The 17,946-nt window shown below is 34.9% G+C and overlaps 1 protein-coding gene across 3 annotated transcripts in view; it reads right to left on the bottom strand.

The window, feature by feature from the left end:
• jagn (jagunal) overlaps nt 1–17,946 on the bottom strand; it is a 50,439-nt gene that overhangs the window by 3,512 nt on the left and 28,981 nt on the right. For all 3 annotated transcript variants that reach the window (XR_010852083.1, XM_067098605.1, XM_067098606.1), the window contains 2 exons: nt 11,653–11,745; nt 8,648–8,770 (listed from right to left, as the gene is read on the bottom strand). Coding sequence is in view for 2 of the 3 variants with exons in the window: in XM_067098605.1 (XP_066954706.1) it covers nt 8,648–8,770; nt 11,653–11,745 (216 nt within the window). In the remaining variant the exon portion in view is untranslated. The remainder of the gene's footprint in view (nt 1–8,647; nt 8,771–11,652; nt 11,746–17,946) is intronic.

The raw sequence follows: 17,946 nt of genomic DNA, 5'->3' as shown, positions 1-17,946 counted from the left end.
AAAGCCTTCAATGATCTTCCCTTCAATACCCCAATACACACACACCTTGCTTGTGTTGTGCTATTACAGTTATTGGGGCTAAAATTAAGAGAAAAAGTAAAAGAAGGGACATGATGGATCAAGTACGGCCAAAAGAGTGCCATTTACCCTTTCATCATCGTACTTGTGAAGTTAGTACAGTAAAAAAAATGTGTGCAAACTCATCTGCCTTTATGTATCCAGAACATGAGTAATGTACAACAACTGTTTCATTTACACTTTGGGTACAGTACTTCAGTATAAATATTCTACATATAATTTACAGTACATATTATATACAGTAATACCTATTGTGGGATGTGCTTAGATCATGTAGCTATGCAAGGGCCCTACAGTAAAGTTTGTTACACAGCTTTATACATGGACTTTGAATGCTCCCAATATTTTACTTTTGTTACAAGCCTGGTGCCAAACTTCCATTTAGGTCAAAGGGCAACTGAATTTAATTTAAAAATGTAACATTTAGGTCAAAGGGCAACCGAATTTAATTTAAAAATGTAAGTATAAAAATTAAATTTAAATGTTCTGAGAGCTACTGAAGGCATAGAATCATGGGTAAAAAGATATTATAATAGTACACCTTTTGTACCATACTAACTGATAAATACCTCTTTTCAGTATTTCCTATTTTCAGTAATATATCTGCTATCCATAAACTTTGCATACTGTATTTATAATGTATATGTATAGCAGTATAGAACACAGAGGTGATGCTGTTCGAGAAAAGTACAAAGTAACAATTACAAGGTCTTGTTACTATGTTAAATTTTGTTGTAATTTTCTGTACTAATGTACAATGAAAATTTTCCTGATGAAATTAATTATTTGGATACTTACCTACTGTTAAAGTTAGCTTACACCTTCTCGCCATTAGATGCAATCAGCATTCAAAATTAAACAAAATAACGCTTTGCTAACCCGCCAGGACTGTCCCTGTAATCACTTGTTTCCCACCAGGTGGCGCTGGAATGTTGACGTTTTTGTCAAAATACTTCATGACCACCCACTAAGATGTGGGGGAGACTAGGTGGATTCCCACTCTAACAGTAAGTAAGTATCTGAATAATTAATTTTATCATTAAAATTTTCATTATTTGGAATGAATCTTACCTACTGTTAAAGTTAGTTGACTTTCACATTGAATGAGGATGGTGGGTTAGTTCAGCCAGAGAAACAATGCTCATCCAAGCAAACTCAAAGGTTTTCAATGAAGGGAAAAAAAGCTTCTAAACATTACTGCCTCTTGTGTGATCCTTACTGGTATGTACTGTCACCAGATGTTGAAACCATAACCGGGTGTAAGGCCCTCGTAGCTAGACCTGTCAGAGGACCTTACAAGGAAAAAAAGGACCGTCTCCTAAAGTACTAGTGACTCTTGTGCCCGAGTCGAAAGCCCATAACCAACAGTCCAAAACCAAAGGCAACTACAACCTTCACACATGAAGGTGCACTTCTATACACCAATGTGCACCATGTGCTCACAGCAACCTTTATCTTTTGGTAATGTAGTGTAATTACAGTAATAATAACATTTAGGATAACATAATATTCATTTTTCATTAAAAATTCAGGCTGTTTGTAACTGTTTAGAACAATTCAGTCATACGAATGATAATTATGTACAATAATTATCATAATTTATCGTACTGTTGTTAGGGGCTGCTTATGACTGACGATGAAACAAACAAAACAATGGTTTCCCTTTTAGGCAACGTGTGTAGGAAAAACATGATACAGAATGGACTTTGTCATTTCGTTTACCGTATATACTTGACACTCGTTAATGCGCAATCTCACGCATCGTGTGACCCCCAAATTTTCACCCATAAAAAATTATTTTATTGTGTATCATGCGAGTTCCTTTTTTGAGAGACAAGATTACTATGAGCTAACTCCAAAGTAAAAGCGAATAATAAAAGTATCGTTAGTTACGTTATACTCATTGAATAAACAAGTACAGCCATAAACAACCAAACATGAAACAACTGTTTTGTTATGAACACAGTCTAGGTCATGGCTACGAACAACCGAATCAGATAACAGCTGTTTTGCTTGCGTTTCAACCATCGTACAATAGTAAACAATTACTGTAGTTAATGTTAAAATGACGTAAAGTAGAATAGGATTAATGTACATTTCACATTATACCCTTATTCGCTATGGAGAAAAGATCACAAGGAAATATACTGCTAAATTTAAGCTGCAAGTTGTAGCTGAAACTGAGAAAACAATGTTCAAGCGCTAAAGGCTATAAATTATCGTGCATCGGGAACAGGGACTAAACTCCTAAACTTAGATATGCCATCAAACTCAACCTTAAACAATATTGGAGAGCAAAGTATTTTAATCAGAACTACTGGGCATGAAAGAACACATTTTACTGTTGTTTTAACATGTATGGCAAATGGGATGAAACCTTCTCCCATGGTTATATTTAAACAGAAATTGAATTGATGCCAAAACAAAAATTCCCGGAAGGTATTGTCCACTTTCACAAAAACCTAAACAATGCAAATGGTGCATGATCACTATGTTTGTATTTTATAATAAAATTTGTAATATGCGAATACATATAATATGCAAATACATACAATATTACTGGATACAGTGAAGTAAAGCATATCTTGTTGAAAGATCATGGAAAAGACGTATATTCATTATGTTTGTATTTTATGCTAATTTTATATTTCGTGTATGATGCGACCCCCTTAAAATTAGCTTCAAAATTAGGTCTTCAAAAGTAACATGATACGCAAGTATATATGGTATTTTGAATTTCTAAGGATACAGTAAGTAAAACAACATTTGTAATATCATCATCTTTACATAACCAATATTTCATAAGATACCTGTTGTTGCAAATGCTAGCCTATACACAGTTTTGTAATTTAGCAGTTGTCTTATACTACAGATATGAGATAAATTCATGAAAATTTGTCATAATTTTTTACCTCATCTTATCTAAAGGTCATCTTATACACGAAAATATACGGCATGTATTACTCTTTCAGAAATCGAGCTGTAGTGCTAAGAATGAAATAGCAAAGTCAATTAGGCCAAAGTACCTTACCAATTAGTGCAGCCTATGATACGAGAACTGACGGGCAGCTCAGAAACTACTATCACTCTCTCCAAAACGGATGATATGTGAGCCAGTGAAAGCAAGCGCTAAACTACCAAATAACTCCTTTAGAAAATGCATTGAATTTGAACCGGAAGACAGTTGAGAGAGGCAGCGAAGGACACAGACCTTGGTACTAAGACACGCCACAGTTCCTTGTCCGTGGAGAAGACCAACGAACTCAGGACAGTCCAGAGGGCGGGCTACAGACGAACACCAAGGCTTCAGCACCTTCTCTCTCGCGTGGGGAAACCGAAAAAAGCCAATCACTATGGGGGGGGGGGCCAACCTCGCCCTAATATATATAGTCATATTTCTACCCATAAAGGAATATTTCTCAATTATCCATTATTTTTCTCCTGAACCACACAGGGAGCAAAAGAAGTCGGAGAAGGAGTGATAGAGGAATTAACCTAGGATATCAGGTACGCTAATGGAGGAGGAGCAGCAACACCGTAAGACATATGGAAAAGACTAACTCATTGTCTACATAATCTACCAGCCTCTGGCATCTCCCGATACTTCAAAAATTTTCATCCTCTCATCAGATCACTCATTATCTTCACAACAAGAAAACCATACTTGTGCCTCAACAGCTAGGCTAACACTGTGGGCATCATGCACAACAGAAACATTCAGTTTCTACAAACTCTTTCCTATACAGCTTTATGCTTTCATCTCTGTTTGTTGTAGATGACATAATGCAAAAACAGAAAACAAGCACAATACCGTACAGGAGAAAATTAGCCAGAAATTATCAAAATTATTACTAACACCAATTCACACAGTCTCTATAAGGAAACGGCATGAAGAATTCTGACATGAAGAATTCTGACAAGAACGAAACATTCCAATGCCACCTGGTGGGAAACAGGTGATTACAGAGACAGTCCTAGCGGGTAGCCAAGCATTATTTTGTTTTACTTTGAATAACAGTGGCACACAGTGGCATGAAGATATAAGCTAACTTTAACAATCTGTAAGATTCATTTCAAACAATAGAATATTATAAAATTTCATTTATATTTTTTGTACAAAAAAATACCAACTCTCATTACATTGAGTTCTAAATGAATCTTCAAATGTGCAACATTAAGCTAAAGTTTGAGTTTTTCAAGAATTGTAAGATTAAGAGTTTCATTAGTTTCGATTCTCTTCACATACTTTTAAGACATATTAAGGAATGTCCTTTGCAGTACCTAGATTTTAACCAAGAACTACAGTATACTGTAGATGAAAATTCATATGTGGAAAATTAACAATTTTGAAAATTTTCTTTCATATAAGGACTTGGAATAAGAATTAATACCAACATTGATGAAAATATACTCCCTACAAAATACAAAACTAAGCAATTTAGAGTTCATCAGAGTAACAGGCTAGAATATTATTATTCCCTGCTGACAGAGGTGAATCTTAAACATTATGCCATCAAATATATCTAAAGTACCTTTGATGCTTTACAACTTTTAGGTGTTCTAAACTTCCTAAGGACGCAAATCTTAGTGGTCTCGCTAATTCTAAGAAATTCTTGGCTAATATGGTGAACTGGCTAGTCTATCAGGGATTTTCCCCCAGAAATGCAAAATCTGTGAGGCATTACTGCACTTACTAAGATATTTGTTTTGTTAGATACATAATGTTAATATATAGAATATTCAATCATACCTTGGGAAAAAAAAATTAATAAAGGCCAACAGTGGGTGAGCTATAGTGTTACCCTATCACTTTCATACATATTACACACTACAGGTACTGAATTTATGATTTTTAGCAATATATAATGGTCTTGCTGGAAATGTAACCCACTCATATATTCAAACCTGAATGTATTCCTTACTACTCTACTGTGACACTGTATTTGGCTCAAATGTGTGTTAACATAGTTATTCTTTGTGCTGACTAGACATAAACTATGGTCATCAAGCAAGATAGACAGAAAATAACTTGGGAAGAATAAGTCAGTTTTCTCCTCCAACCAATTATTTAACAAATACATGAAATAAAATGTATATGTTTGTTGCAAGGAAGAAACTTACCATATTGACTCAGGAAAAAATGCCCAACAGCATTTACTTAATACATAAGCTGCCAAAGTTTGGCAACATAGCTAATACCCAAACAAAACTACAAAACTATGAACAGTTCACAATTTGATATTTTATCTACAAAGTGTATCAGTGTTACTAAAGCACTGTATAACTGGTTCACTGGGCACAGGAAGCTAGGGCACTTTGAAGCAGCAGCCATGGATAACACCCAAAAATATTACATCACCTCTTAGTGTTTTATATCTAATACTGCCTTTCCTGTTAACCAGAACAAAATTTCTCCAAATTTTTGTTCTTGTGTAAAATTAACCAGATGAAGATACTATCACGGCCAAAATCAATAGCTGCACCAAAAATATACTGTACACACGAGATGACTTGAAACTTTCTCCTTCCGTTTAAAGAGCACTATTATCAGCTAACTACAGTAATGTACAACAATAGACAGCTTTTATAAAAACAGACATTTATAATTTATGCTTTCTTTTGGGGCACCATTAATTTACTTCCAAATTATATCTGATTATGATAAAATTAACTTGATTTTGGCTACATCAACTGAACTGCAATGGAATTAATAAAAAACATACCAAGAAAGAGCATCCGAAGTGTAATAATGTCAACTTGCTTTGAGTGGGGGTGCACTCATAACTGGTGGGCCTCTTTAATCAGGCAACCTTGGGACCTGGCTATTGCCAGACTACAGAAACTGACATTAAAAACTGAAATTTAACTACTTATTCCACATGCATATTGCTGTGTTCTTAAAGGTAGAACCAAGCATGAATAGTTGCATTAATGCAACCATTCAGGCTTCAAAACAAAATTTTATGGCATGCTTGATAAGCAACTTCCCAGTAATACCAATACCTTCTTTATGTTGGGACTAAAACCACTTTACAAGCATGGAGTTTATCATTAAAACACTAATTTCACCACTCTGAAGAATGCCTCTTATTGAAAAATTCCTGGCAACTTTCTGTTCAGCCTTAGCTTATTACTCTTGCATTATTGTAATTGTATGACGTTTTATCTATCAATTGACCATTCTCTAGGATAGCAATCAAAACTTGCCAGAGAAATATTTAACCTAGGCATAAATTTCACAGTAAAAATACAAAGTATTTTACTGCAAAATGCTTGTTGTCGGCTGAAACTCCCTAATATTTCAATCTCACCAAATTGGTTATTTTATTACTGTATGGTCATTTTAAAGTTTGTATTTTATCGGCGAATACCTGTGCATTGTCTACCATCAATGGAAAGAGCTTAGCCACAGCAGGCATTTTAAAATAACCTCATGCTTACCTATATAGTTTTGCTCTTTCTTTATATTACTGTTATTCTTGTACTGTATATATTCATTGACAGATCTTTAATGAATGGTTTTTGCCAAGTATAATATAACTGTTGTTATTCTTGTACTGTATACATTACTGGTAGATCTTTAACGAATGGTTTTCACCAAGTATAATATACAAGAAAGAATAGTTGCTGACAAAAGTTACTTTTGTTATCAAATTAATACATTTTGCATAAAATATCACTAATTTTATAATCAAATTATTATTAAGAAGTCCAGTCAATTAAGAAAAGGAAATTACATAAGTGAATTAGAAGAAAACCATTTTAGAATGTTCAGACAATGGGAAATAACCTCATGCTGGTCACAAAGAACAGTTATTTTTATTTGTGAAATTCAAGTCAATTAATGAGAAAAATTTACAGGAATTAAAAGTTTACTGAATATATAGCTGGGAACTGTTTATTATTTCATTAATCTTGCCCACATCGCTAATCTCGCCATTCTTAAAAACACCATCATTAATTTTACCTATAAAAAATATTTTGTTTAAATTTGCCTCAATATCCTATCAAGAATGTAAACAAATATGAAATGAAACTGCAATATACAAGACAGGCCTGTCACCCACAAAACAACCTCGTGACATCTGAGCTGACTGACTATCTGACATATGTGTCACTTATCAGGCTCTGATATTTTTTTCTATGAATTAAGCATCTGATAAATAGATACATATGAGTAATTAAGTAGAAATATACTTTATTCAAAATTTTTTGTTTTGGATAGAAATAAATTTTTATGAAATTGTGAAGGCTAAAATACAGCTGAATATATAAAAATAACATTCGATTGCAGTGTAAACAGATGTTAGGGATTAGAGCCGCTACTTGTATTGTGTTGGTAGCAGATTCACAAACTAAATGTGGCAGATTAAAAATTTGGAAAAGGTCAAGAATTCTTCTAGAGAACCATCATATCATATCTTAAGCCCTTAGTTGATTTATGATCTGGAACTGGAACATTTTTTCAGGTGTGGTACTAAAAGCAAGACAATAAAATTCACAGTCCATGTTACAAAAAAAAAAAAAAAAAAAAATTCATGTTTACCCAGGACACTTGAAAATCATATTCTGTTTCTAATAAAAATTACTGCCATAAAAATTACAAAAGCACACTTAAAATGTAAATACTCAGCATTAAGGTAGACAAAAATGCAATCTTTAAACCATAAATTTACAATTACTAATACTTTTCCAAAGTACTTTCATATGGAAGACTACTGGCAATATTGGCTACCATATTAGAAATGCTGTATTTTCCCTTTTGTTAATATGCTTGTCACATAATGTTTCTTGCATTAACAAAGGTTTTAACATTTGTCCATTCTAAAATAACCTGCTTATTACACTTCAGTCCGAAGTAATGTGCTTCATAAAACAGCTGTGTATGGCTACATCCTTGTTATATCGCTGTAGTACAGGTAGCATGCCTGTTACATGTTTTTGTTGTCTGTAATAACAAGCTTGTTACATTAATGTGACTACTAGAGCAGCCTGAAACTTGCTATACTGAAATTGTTCTTTTGGTCATATGTTGCACGTCTTTTCAAGCGTTAAAGGAAATATATAAGACGTACATCCTCCTCTAATTCTTTTTATATAAAGAAAAACAGGAGGAAGCAAAAGACTTTTTTTGAGAGTGAAAGACTGAGTCATGGAGATACGGAAGGAAAGAACTAACCAGATACAGTACAGAACTAGTATAAGTATTTTATAGGGAAAGAAACACTTTATGAACCAAGCAGTTTGAGATTTAATGACTCAGTGTGATATTCTCAGCCAAATTTATAAAATTCATGCATTTCTAACATATAGATAATATCAATATGCTCCCAAGATTTCAAAGACTAAGTACTTTAAGTTATCATTTCTAATTTAAATTAATATATGAAAGGTAGGAGACTCACTGCCAACACAGAACATCAGCGACAAGCGCACATCAATACAGGGTTTGCAATGCCATCTGTAATAAACTCTTGTACAGGAAACACTACACCTCTATTCTTCAAGGTATGTAACTTAGTAATAAATGTATAAATAAGAATTAATTATACCTAAATATTTTACCTACCTGCCAAAGGGGTAAATCTTGTGGTTCATCTTCGGTACAATATTCGTAAAAATCAGAAAAATAAATCATGGAAGCCAGAAGGACCGGCACCGTTGAGAAAAGATTGATGAGCATGAAGTAAACCTGCAATAATGATTTACACTTATTACTACTGATTACCTAAATGTACCCAATCAAATTAATTAGTTAGTTATAAATGATTTGTTTAACCAGACCTCTGAACTCTTTTAGGGTTCTTCTTGGGCTGGAAAAAAGGGGGAAGAGTACATAAAAAATTAAATAAATAAATAATAAAAAAGGGAAAAATTAAAATACAAAAAATTTAGAGAAAGAAAAAAAGGGAGGGAAAAAAAGGGGAGGAAATTACATTTTATCTATTAATTTGATTTTGTTTAAGAAGAGAATGATATTATTAATTGAAATGTTATTACCTCCAGCTAGAATATCCTTTACTGATTTATTTTGTAAATAAGTATTTCTTTCATGTTGCCATCTGGGACAGTCAATCAAGATATGTTTGATTGTTATTGGGTTGTTACATCTTTCACAAGTTATTGGTTTGTGTGCTGGAGTTGACATCAGATGACCATGTGAGTCTTGAATGTCTATTCTGAGTCTAGTTAAAAATTACTTCATTAATTCTTTCTTTTTGGGGTAGAAGAATGCCACTTTTTAACTTCATTCTTAATTTGTCTTAGTTTGTTTTGAGGGGGTGTATTTGATCAATCATTTTGCCAATCCCTATAAATTAAAGGTTTAACTGATGTTAGCCAGTCTGATATGGGAGCTTTCGTAGTAGTTGGGGGGATTGTACAAGCCAACTTAGCAGCTTTATCTGCTTTCTCATTACCCTCAATGCCTACATGGGCTGGGATCCAACAAATATGAACTTGATGGCCGTTTGTAATTAATTGATGAATTTCCCGTTGGATATTTTGGACAAGGTGATCATCTGATTTAAATTTTATTAACCTAGGCCGGTGTGTTACACTTGTTTGGCCTATGCCCAGGATTGAGTCGTTATGTATAGGCTAGTCTGAGTTAAGCCACGAGTAGTGTAAACAAGTATGAAATATGGTGAAACAAATATGAAATATGGTGAAACAAATATGACATATGTTCCTTTAGTACTCTCTGGATTTCACCTAGCCGAAGCCGAGTAGAAAATCCATTATGTTCCATTGAATATTTTATTGGTCATTGTTTGGTAGGATTGGCATTAGATTTTGTAAATTAATTGTTGATTTAGCTATATCCCGTAACATTTTAAGGGAGTTTGTGTTACTCTGTGGTTTCTTTGTAGCTAGTTTCTTTTTTAGCTAGTTTGATTGATGAATATTTTATGCATTGATTGGTTCTTCTTCATATTTCCTTATTAGTAAATCTATTTGAGTTGATCATGTTTTTTTTGTTTTAAGGATTCCGAGCATAGTTCGCCATCCTTATGGAATGGTAAAGGGCATTTTCAGAACCTAGTAAAGTTATTTATGAAATTTCGGGTAATATTTTCATTTTTGTTAGGTAAACGATTCTATGTTATGATGAAACACTCTTGACATCCGCAAAATAAATCATGTTCTGAGTGTTGAAGGAATGGTTCTGATCTCTGGGTCCCAATTGTTTCCGTTATTGGATGTTGAAATATTTTTGTTAGGAATTTCTGGTATAGGTGTATTGGATCTCTGATGTGCTGGTATAAAATTTTGATCGGAATTTTTCAGTTTATTATTATTATTATTCTTTGGTCTTGTTGAGGGTTGATTTGATGTGGCTGTGATTTGATGAATTTTATGGGTTTCTGATTCTTCAGTGGGATGTTTAATTGAAGGTTTCTTCGTTGATTTTGGTGATGAGAGTACAGAAGAGTTGGTTGATTTATCCATATTTGGGGAATCGTTATTTGTATTTGTCTTGGATTGTGGAACACTATGGATTTCCACTTGTGATGCAGTTAATGTAATCTGTTTCAGATTAATGGGCGAGAATGGGGTTTTGATAGATTGATCTGTGAACGGAATGTTAGGTTTTTTACCCTTAGGGGAAGTTCTGTCAATTACTTTCCTTTTTTTATTATGGTTATTTTTGTCAATTAAGTTTTCTGTGGATGATGTTAGTGCATTATGAGTATCCAGATCTAGATTATTAACCTCTGACTACCTAAAGTCTTCTTACTACTAGCCCTAGCCGCTGCTTTTCTCTTTTTATCCGTGTTCAATTTTGTCAAATGACTGTTCAAGGTCTTCCACATTTTGGGATCCCAAGAGAGACACTCATTACAGGTCAATTCACGGGAACATATTTGACCCCTGCAAGAAGAACAGATAGTATGAGGGTCATAACAGGCTTTAATCAGTCTCATATTGCAGCCTTTACTGCAATACCTAATACTTTGAGAGCCTGAGTCGGACATGCTAACAAGTCAAGTCAATGAGTCCAAATAATTGTCAAAATCGGTAATACTAGTCTTCAAAGAAAACCTGACACTAACTAATTATGCTAAAAAGGCTACCAAAAATCTAATACTTCACCAATGATCCAAGACCAACTGAGAAGAGAAATTTCAAAAAACCGCTGCTGCCAATCACTGTAACCACAGCCATCAGCCGGCAGAAACATACTGACTTGTTTGCTAAGCTGGTTCCTCTCTTACCCCGAAAGTGGGAGGGGGGTCACTTGCCTAGCCAAAACAAAAGCAGCGCTACCGTGAATTTCAAAATTCTAGCTGCCAGTAAATTAGAAACTATAGCTATGTGATTACTTGGTAAGTAGCGTATATATAACTTTGAAACAATTAGAACCTTTTAATGATCCTTGCAGAAACACCAATTCCTGGCTTACCCCAGATCTTTGAAGTTTATTGTATATTGCATAATGTGATTTTGTGATATATAAAAAGGCTGAAAAAATTAATAGGTTTTATTCAAAATACCTGGAGTGTCCTGAAAACTTTTGCACTAATATTAAGTATACAACTTATATATATTATGATTACAGTATTTCATTACCTGCAGGAGGAGAATCCTGTTTTTGCGGATGGCAGTGAGACCAAGGAAACTGGCTAATGACCCACCCAACCAAACATACTCCCACACCAGAGGCTGGAATAAATTTAGAATAAATTGGCTATTAAAATAAATTAAGTTTTTCCTTTACATGATGCATAAAACATGTGAAATAAACTCCTCTTGTATTTAACGTTTTGTAAACAGTATATAAAAAATAAGGAAAAATAGACAATTTCTATGATACTTACTTTAGAACTGGTTTAGCGACAATTTCTTTTAAGTAACACTAACTTTGGGGGAAACGAGGTTAAAATATCTCTAACACCCTGCAGACATCATCTCAATGCTACCTTATGTCAAAATATTTATGTGTACATTTAAAAAAAAATATCATCAGAATCTCAAGGGATGAAATACAAGCAGTCCCCAGGTTACGTTGGCCTCAGCTTACAGCACTTTTCAAATATATCCATCACAAAATCTGTTCTGGGTTACATCGTTTCAGCCTTAGGGTGACAGAAGAATATTTGTACATTTTTGGAAGAAATTCTACAAGATCATGGATGCACATCTCACCAAAAGCAAGGTAAATCAACTGGGAAGTTTTCAAGACAACCAAAGGATTAAAGGTAAGGCTTTCATCACTTTACTTCTCACTTTTATTAATTTTTTAAAACGGTGTTCCAGCTTTCATCACGTTTCAGGAACGGAACCCCCAACTTAACCCAGGGACTGCCTGTATGCACAACATTAACACTGACTGATTTATGGTTACTAAAACTAGTGTTACAACATCTAGGTTATGGAAGCCATAATAAAATTAAATAGGAAACTAAAAAATAAATAAATTTAAAAGGAGTTTCATACTAGAAATATCACTGGGATCTTCATTACCATCATCTGCTGGTTAGGGAGGCGGACCACCTCGAACAAATTTTAAATCTTGTATATAACACATGCAGTATGTGTGTATGTAAGTGTATTATTTACCTATTATGTGTATATTAAAAATGTAAATAATATAATCATATCTGTACATAAATAAATACACATGCATACACACATACTGCATATGTTCTGTACAAGATTTAAAATTTGTTGAGGTGGTCCATTTCCTAACTAGCAGACAAATGAAGATCCCAGTGATATTAAAGGTTTACCAGATATAAAAAAGAATTAAATTCTCTTACTCTTAGATGGAACTGGTACTTGCAATAGTTGTGTATACTAAAAGCCTACACTGACCCACTTTGCAAAAAAAAAAAAAAAAAAATTCTATTTCATATATACAAACTACTACCTTACTTGGAGATTAAATCTTTGCAGTTGGCTGGTGTTTGTCACTTTCTGGTACAAGTGTTAATCTTAATAATGGTCCCTTAAAAAAAGTCACTGTAGTACTCTTCACTGACAAGGACACCCAATATGTAAGGATAACCTCATTTAACGGGGAGGGGGGGGGATGATTGCTGACGCTTCCCAAATGAGATAACCTTAGGTTTAGGTTGGAAAACACTGGTTATAACAGTAGACAGAGCAATAAATGTCTAGCTGTCTTGTACAATGGAGCTATAATTTGTTCAGAATATATGAGAAACATCTTTAGCTCTACTTCTGAGAGGAAAAAGAAAACAGATACAATATTCATATCTGTCTGCTGATGTACTCAGTTTGTAATACTGTATACCAAGTGAATCACGACAAGTCAATTTCTAAATTAATTAGTTGAAGGGTAACTTTATGTTGGCATCAAAAATGTATAGAACTCTGCATTAAATTACGCTATAAAAGGGTAGAGACATTCTGTATCCAGAAAATTAAAAAAACAACCAATGCCAGCATCAGATCTGGATCATTCTGTATGAACAGGAAAGTTATTTTCACGGTTTGAAATAGAGTATACCTTAATTATATGTGATATATTTCACCTGTCTAAAAATATATGGTTGTCACACCCCATATATACAAATTCAGTTACTGTACACTCAAAAAAAAAAATACTAAATACAGGTCAACCATCACTAATTTGGCATCATTGGGACCTGCAGGGTTACCAAGTGGTTAGGTTAGAATACACTTAACCCAACAGTTAACCACCTCATCCTACCTTTAAAATACCCTGTAAATCAGTACAAGTTGGTTGATATGGAAAAAAATATTAAATGAAAATCAAGTGAAATTTTAATGAAGCAAAGGCAAAATAAATGGTACAGGTAATTCCTCTGACTTACACTCATCACTACTGCTTCCAAAGTGAAGAGCGAAATTTGCAACTATGCACATTTACTTGCTTTGAGGTGAAGGGCTGTCAGGATTCATATCTTCATCTTGGAACCTTTTTTTTTATATATTTTATGTTATTCTCATTTCTATTTTTACTGCATTTCTCATTTTTACTTTTACAACCCAAAAGACAAACACAATCATGTGCATAAGGTACGTACATACACACACTCATTCACTGGCGTTGGTTTACTGGTTACAGCTTGTTTTGGTTTTTGTTGTTACGCTTATGGTTTTTATATTCTACACTATTCTCACTTATATTTTTACTAACCCAAAAGATAAACGCATTCATGTGTGTGGGGTACTTACGAATGCACATACTCATTCCCTGGCCTCAGTGAACATGCTACAGCTTGTTTTGGTTTGTGTTGCCAGCATATGATTTTTTTTATTTACTTTTTATTCTCATTAATATTTTTACTTTATTTTCTGATTTTTTACTTTTGCAACCCAAAGATAAATGCAATCGTGTGTAGGGTATGTACGAACGCACAATCATTGGCTGGAGTCAGTGAATTTGCTATAGCTTGTTTTGGGTCATGCTGTTCAGCTTATGCTTTTTAATTTATATTTTACGCTATTAACATTTATATTTTTACTGTATTTTACACTACAAGCAGTCCCCGGTTATCGGTGGGCTCAGTTATCGGCGATCTGGTTTTACGGCATTTGTCTAGCGACAAAAATCTGCAATTTTCGGCGCTGATATGCACCGATTTCTGCTTATCAGCACCAATACCCAGATATTGGCGCTGATACATACCTAACAGAGGCGCCGATAAGCACTGAAAATCGGTGATTTTCACTTATCGTCATGCCGTCGGAACAGAACCCCTGCCAATAACCGGGGACTGCCTGTATTCTCATTTATATTTTTATAGTATCTCATTTTTTATTTTTGCAACTCAAAAGATAAAAACTATCCTGTATACACAGTATGTACGCACTATTATGATATTCTGGCCAGTTTACGATTTGACAATATCAAACTACCTGTTGTACTGATCTTCGGCCTGTTAACTATCGGTATGGTAGTTAAATTCCCTTTATGCCACTCTGCCCTGCCTGCGATTTGCCGAGGCCTGACACCATTCCACTCAGCCTGTGATTGGCCGAGGCCTCTCATCACATCCAAATCCAAGGTTGCGTGGCTCTTAAAATGCACCTTATCGTTAACTTTGTCCTCACCGTAATCAGACAAAGGGTCCATTTCTTATCTAGTACTATGTGAATATCCACAGCACCTGCCTCTCCAGTATACTGTATTTATTTTATATATTTATTATTGGATTTATTTGTGATTTTTGTATGTAATATTTCATTTGATGGGATTTACTTACCTTCTTACTTTAACTGCTATTTGTTGTCTTGCTATTTAAGTTAGGCAAGTTAGGTAAGTTTAGGTATTAAGTTTCTATATTATTACGATTGATTAGTACATTTTTTCATTCCCAATATATATAAAGTGCTTCCATATAATACTGTAAACCTTGTTCTATGTTTACGAGTCTTTATTTCTCTCCCTTGTTACTGGATTTTGAGTATTTTTTCTGTTGCACATTTTTGGGACTTCCCTTAACTTTAAGACGCCAGGTCACGTCAGTAACTAGGGCATGTAACAGCATGCAGTAATTCACAGGCATTGGTGAACTTCCTACAGCTTAGTTTTGTTTCGTGTCATTACACTTATGATTTTCTTCTTTATATTTTATGATACTCGCATTTACATTTTTACTGCATTGTCTCACTTTTCTTTTTACAACCCGTAAGATAAAATGCAATCGTGTGCATAGGGTACATATGTACACACACAGGTAGCACCAACAAACTGTAGTGGCAGGCTGGTGCAGTGACATGGGAAATTTGAAATTGCACTAGCAAAAATTAGTGCCAGATCAGTGATGGAACCAGATTTTATGCTATTCTCATGAACATTTTTTTACTGCATTCTCATTTTTTTTGGCAACCCAAATGATAAATGCAATCATGTGCGTAATCGCATGTGTGTGCACAAGAAAAAACTGCTAATTTCATCTGTGACTAACATGCTGGACAATTTACCCATGCACCAGTACTCCAATGTCCTGGAAGCAACTCGATCCTCTTCTTCTAATTAGGTATTGTGAACAATGGAACACCCAGGGAGTAAAGTAAAAAGTTTGTAATTGGTAATGTCAAAAAGGCAGCAGATATCAACCAACCATTTAAGTAACAACTAGATGTTTATAAAACCCCTGATGTCTAGGCCTTTTGAAGATGGATAAATATGAACCTATTTGATGGTAAAGAGGAGAGGTTTGCACTGCAAATACTGCTGTGGGCAAAACTTGTCACATAATGGCAAATGTTCTGAATGAACACAGCCCATTCATCTTCATAACACCTCTCAGGTCAAACTTTGGGTATGCAGAATGGTGGCTCCATTCTATACATTTAAAACAGTCACTGCCTCAATACTCTTGATAGGTACAGAAGATGAGATGACCAGAGCTCAAACAGTCACTCTTTGCCTAACTAGCCTCATCTTCAGAAACCCCCACATATGCCTAAAAGATAGCTTGCCTTAGCCAGGAGGACCCAGTATTCTATGAGACATGCTTTGTTTATTAGTTTGCAGACAAGAGAATTCTTAAAATCATTAACTTTTAGATATCATGTCTTATTTTAAAAGTAGTGGAGATGGCTCTTCCATAAAAAAAAAATCTATAATACAAAGTCAAGATCAGAACAGCAAAGGGAGATCTTAACCACTCAGTATGATTTTTGCCCACATTCACAAGCAAAAGACAGTCTCACTGAAGATTAATCTCTGGCAGCATAACTACCACAAAGGACATACAGTTCACTCAAGAGCCTCTGAGATAGAAAAGCTAGCAAGTAAGAAGGTAGTTTTCATTCTAAAGGGAAACATCTCACTTCATATGACCTATGAGGTAGCACCTTTTCAGTGGTGGAAGACCCTTTTTAGGTCCTTGGAAGCTATCGCTTCCACGAGTTAAAATTTTCATCACTTAGGAGAAGCAGGCCTCTTACCTGATACTATATAGATTCCTGACCAAGGGCTGGCAAGTACAGGCTATGACAGTGGCAGCCACTTCTGAAAAGCCTCCATCTCAATTTTCAAGCATGAAGATGCAGGCTACCTGGGTTGAAGTAAAATGAAGTATGGCTGCTCCATGTGGCTATTGCTATTATCCACTAAAAGCTGAAGGAGGTAGTCCTGCTCTGGCCATAGTAGGCAATTAGCACCGTCTTTGTTTCTGTGGAAACCGTGACCTAAGCTAGCATCTACCTGACGTAGCTGAATGTTGTACAGTAAATATTCAGGCTGTCCCAAGCAAACAGCAACATGTCTAGCTTCCAGGCCACTGGGTCTGACTGTACTGACCATGAAACTTGAAGCTTGTGGTTGGTGGTTACAAACAGTCCATTAGAAGTATGCCCTACAGTTGCCACAAAGCCTTCCAGCTCCTGGATCCACTGATCATTCCAATTACAGTTCAGACTGTCAGCATAATTATTTTACTTTCAAACTGGGAACCTTAGGATGGTTCTGGTACCACTGGCCTTTGCCCAAATTAAGATTTCCACTGCCAGATGCCATAGAAGTTTGTAACTCATTCCTCACTGATTCCTGAGGTTGGCTACCATGGGAGACATATGGCAATTGCTCCAATGACCTTGCCTTCTACTGGCACAGTGAAGGTTTACAGAGCCAAGAACTGCCTTCAGTTTCAGACAACATGCTATCTCCTGCCTACCTTTGACCAGGTTTCCACTACAGTACTTGCTGTAAGAAGTGGTGTGGCCCCCCTGAAACCATGCGGAAACAGTGCCACTGAAGATTCAACAGCACTTCTTTTGAGTCTAGAACAGAGTGGGCATCTAGAAAGCTTCCTGATATTTCTGAAAATATTTCTTAAGTGCATTGTTAAATTCTCCCAAGTACATCATACAAGTTGAACAACAACTGTATAGTTCCTGACCTAGAAATCTTTGCTTTCTACC

The sequence above is a fragment of the Macrobrachium rosenbergii genome, chromosome 55 (genome assembly GCF_040412425.1).
Source record: "Macrobrachium rosenbergii isolate ZJJX-2024 chromosome 55, ASM4041242v1, whole genome shotgun sequence".
NCBI classification, from domain to species: domain Eukaryota; kingdom Metazoa; phylum Arthropoda; class Malacostraca; order Decapoda; family Palaemonidae; genus Macrobrachium; species Macrobrachium rosenbergii.
Note: the sequence above shows the minus strand (reverse complement) of the source record. Positions and strands in the feature narration are given on the sequence as shown.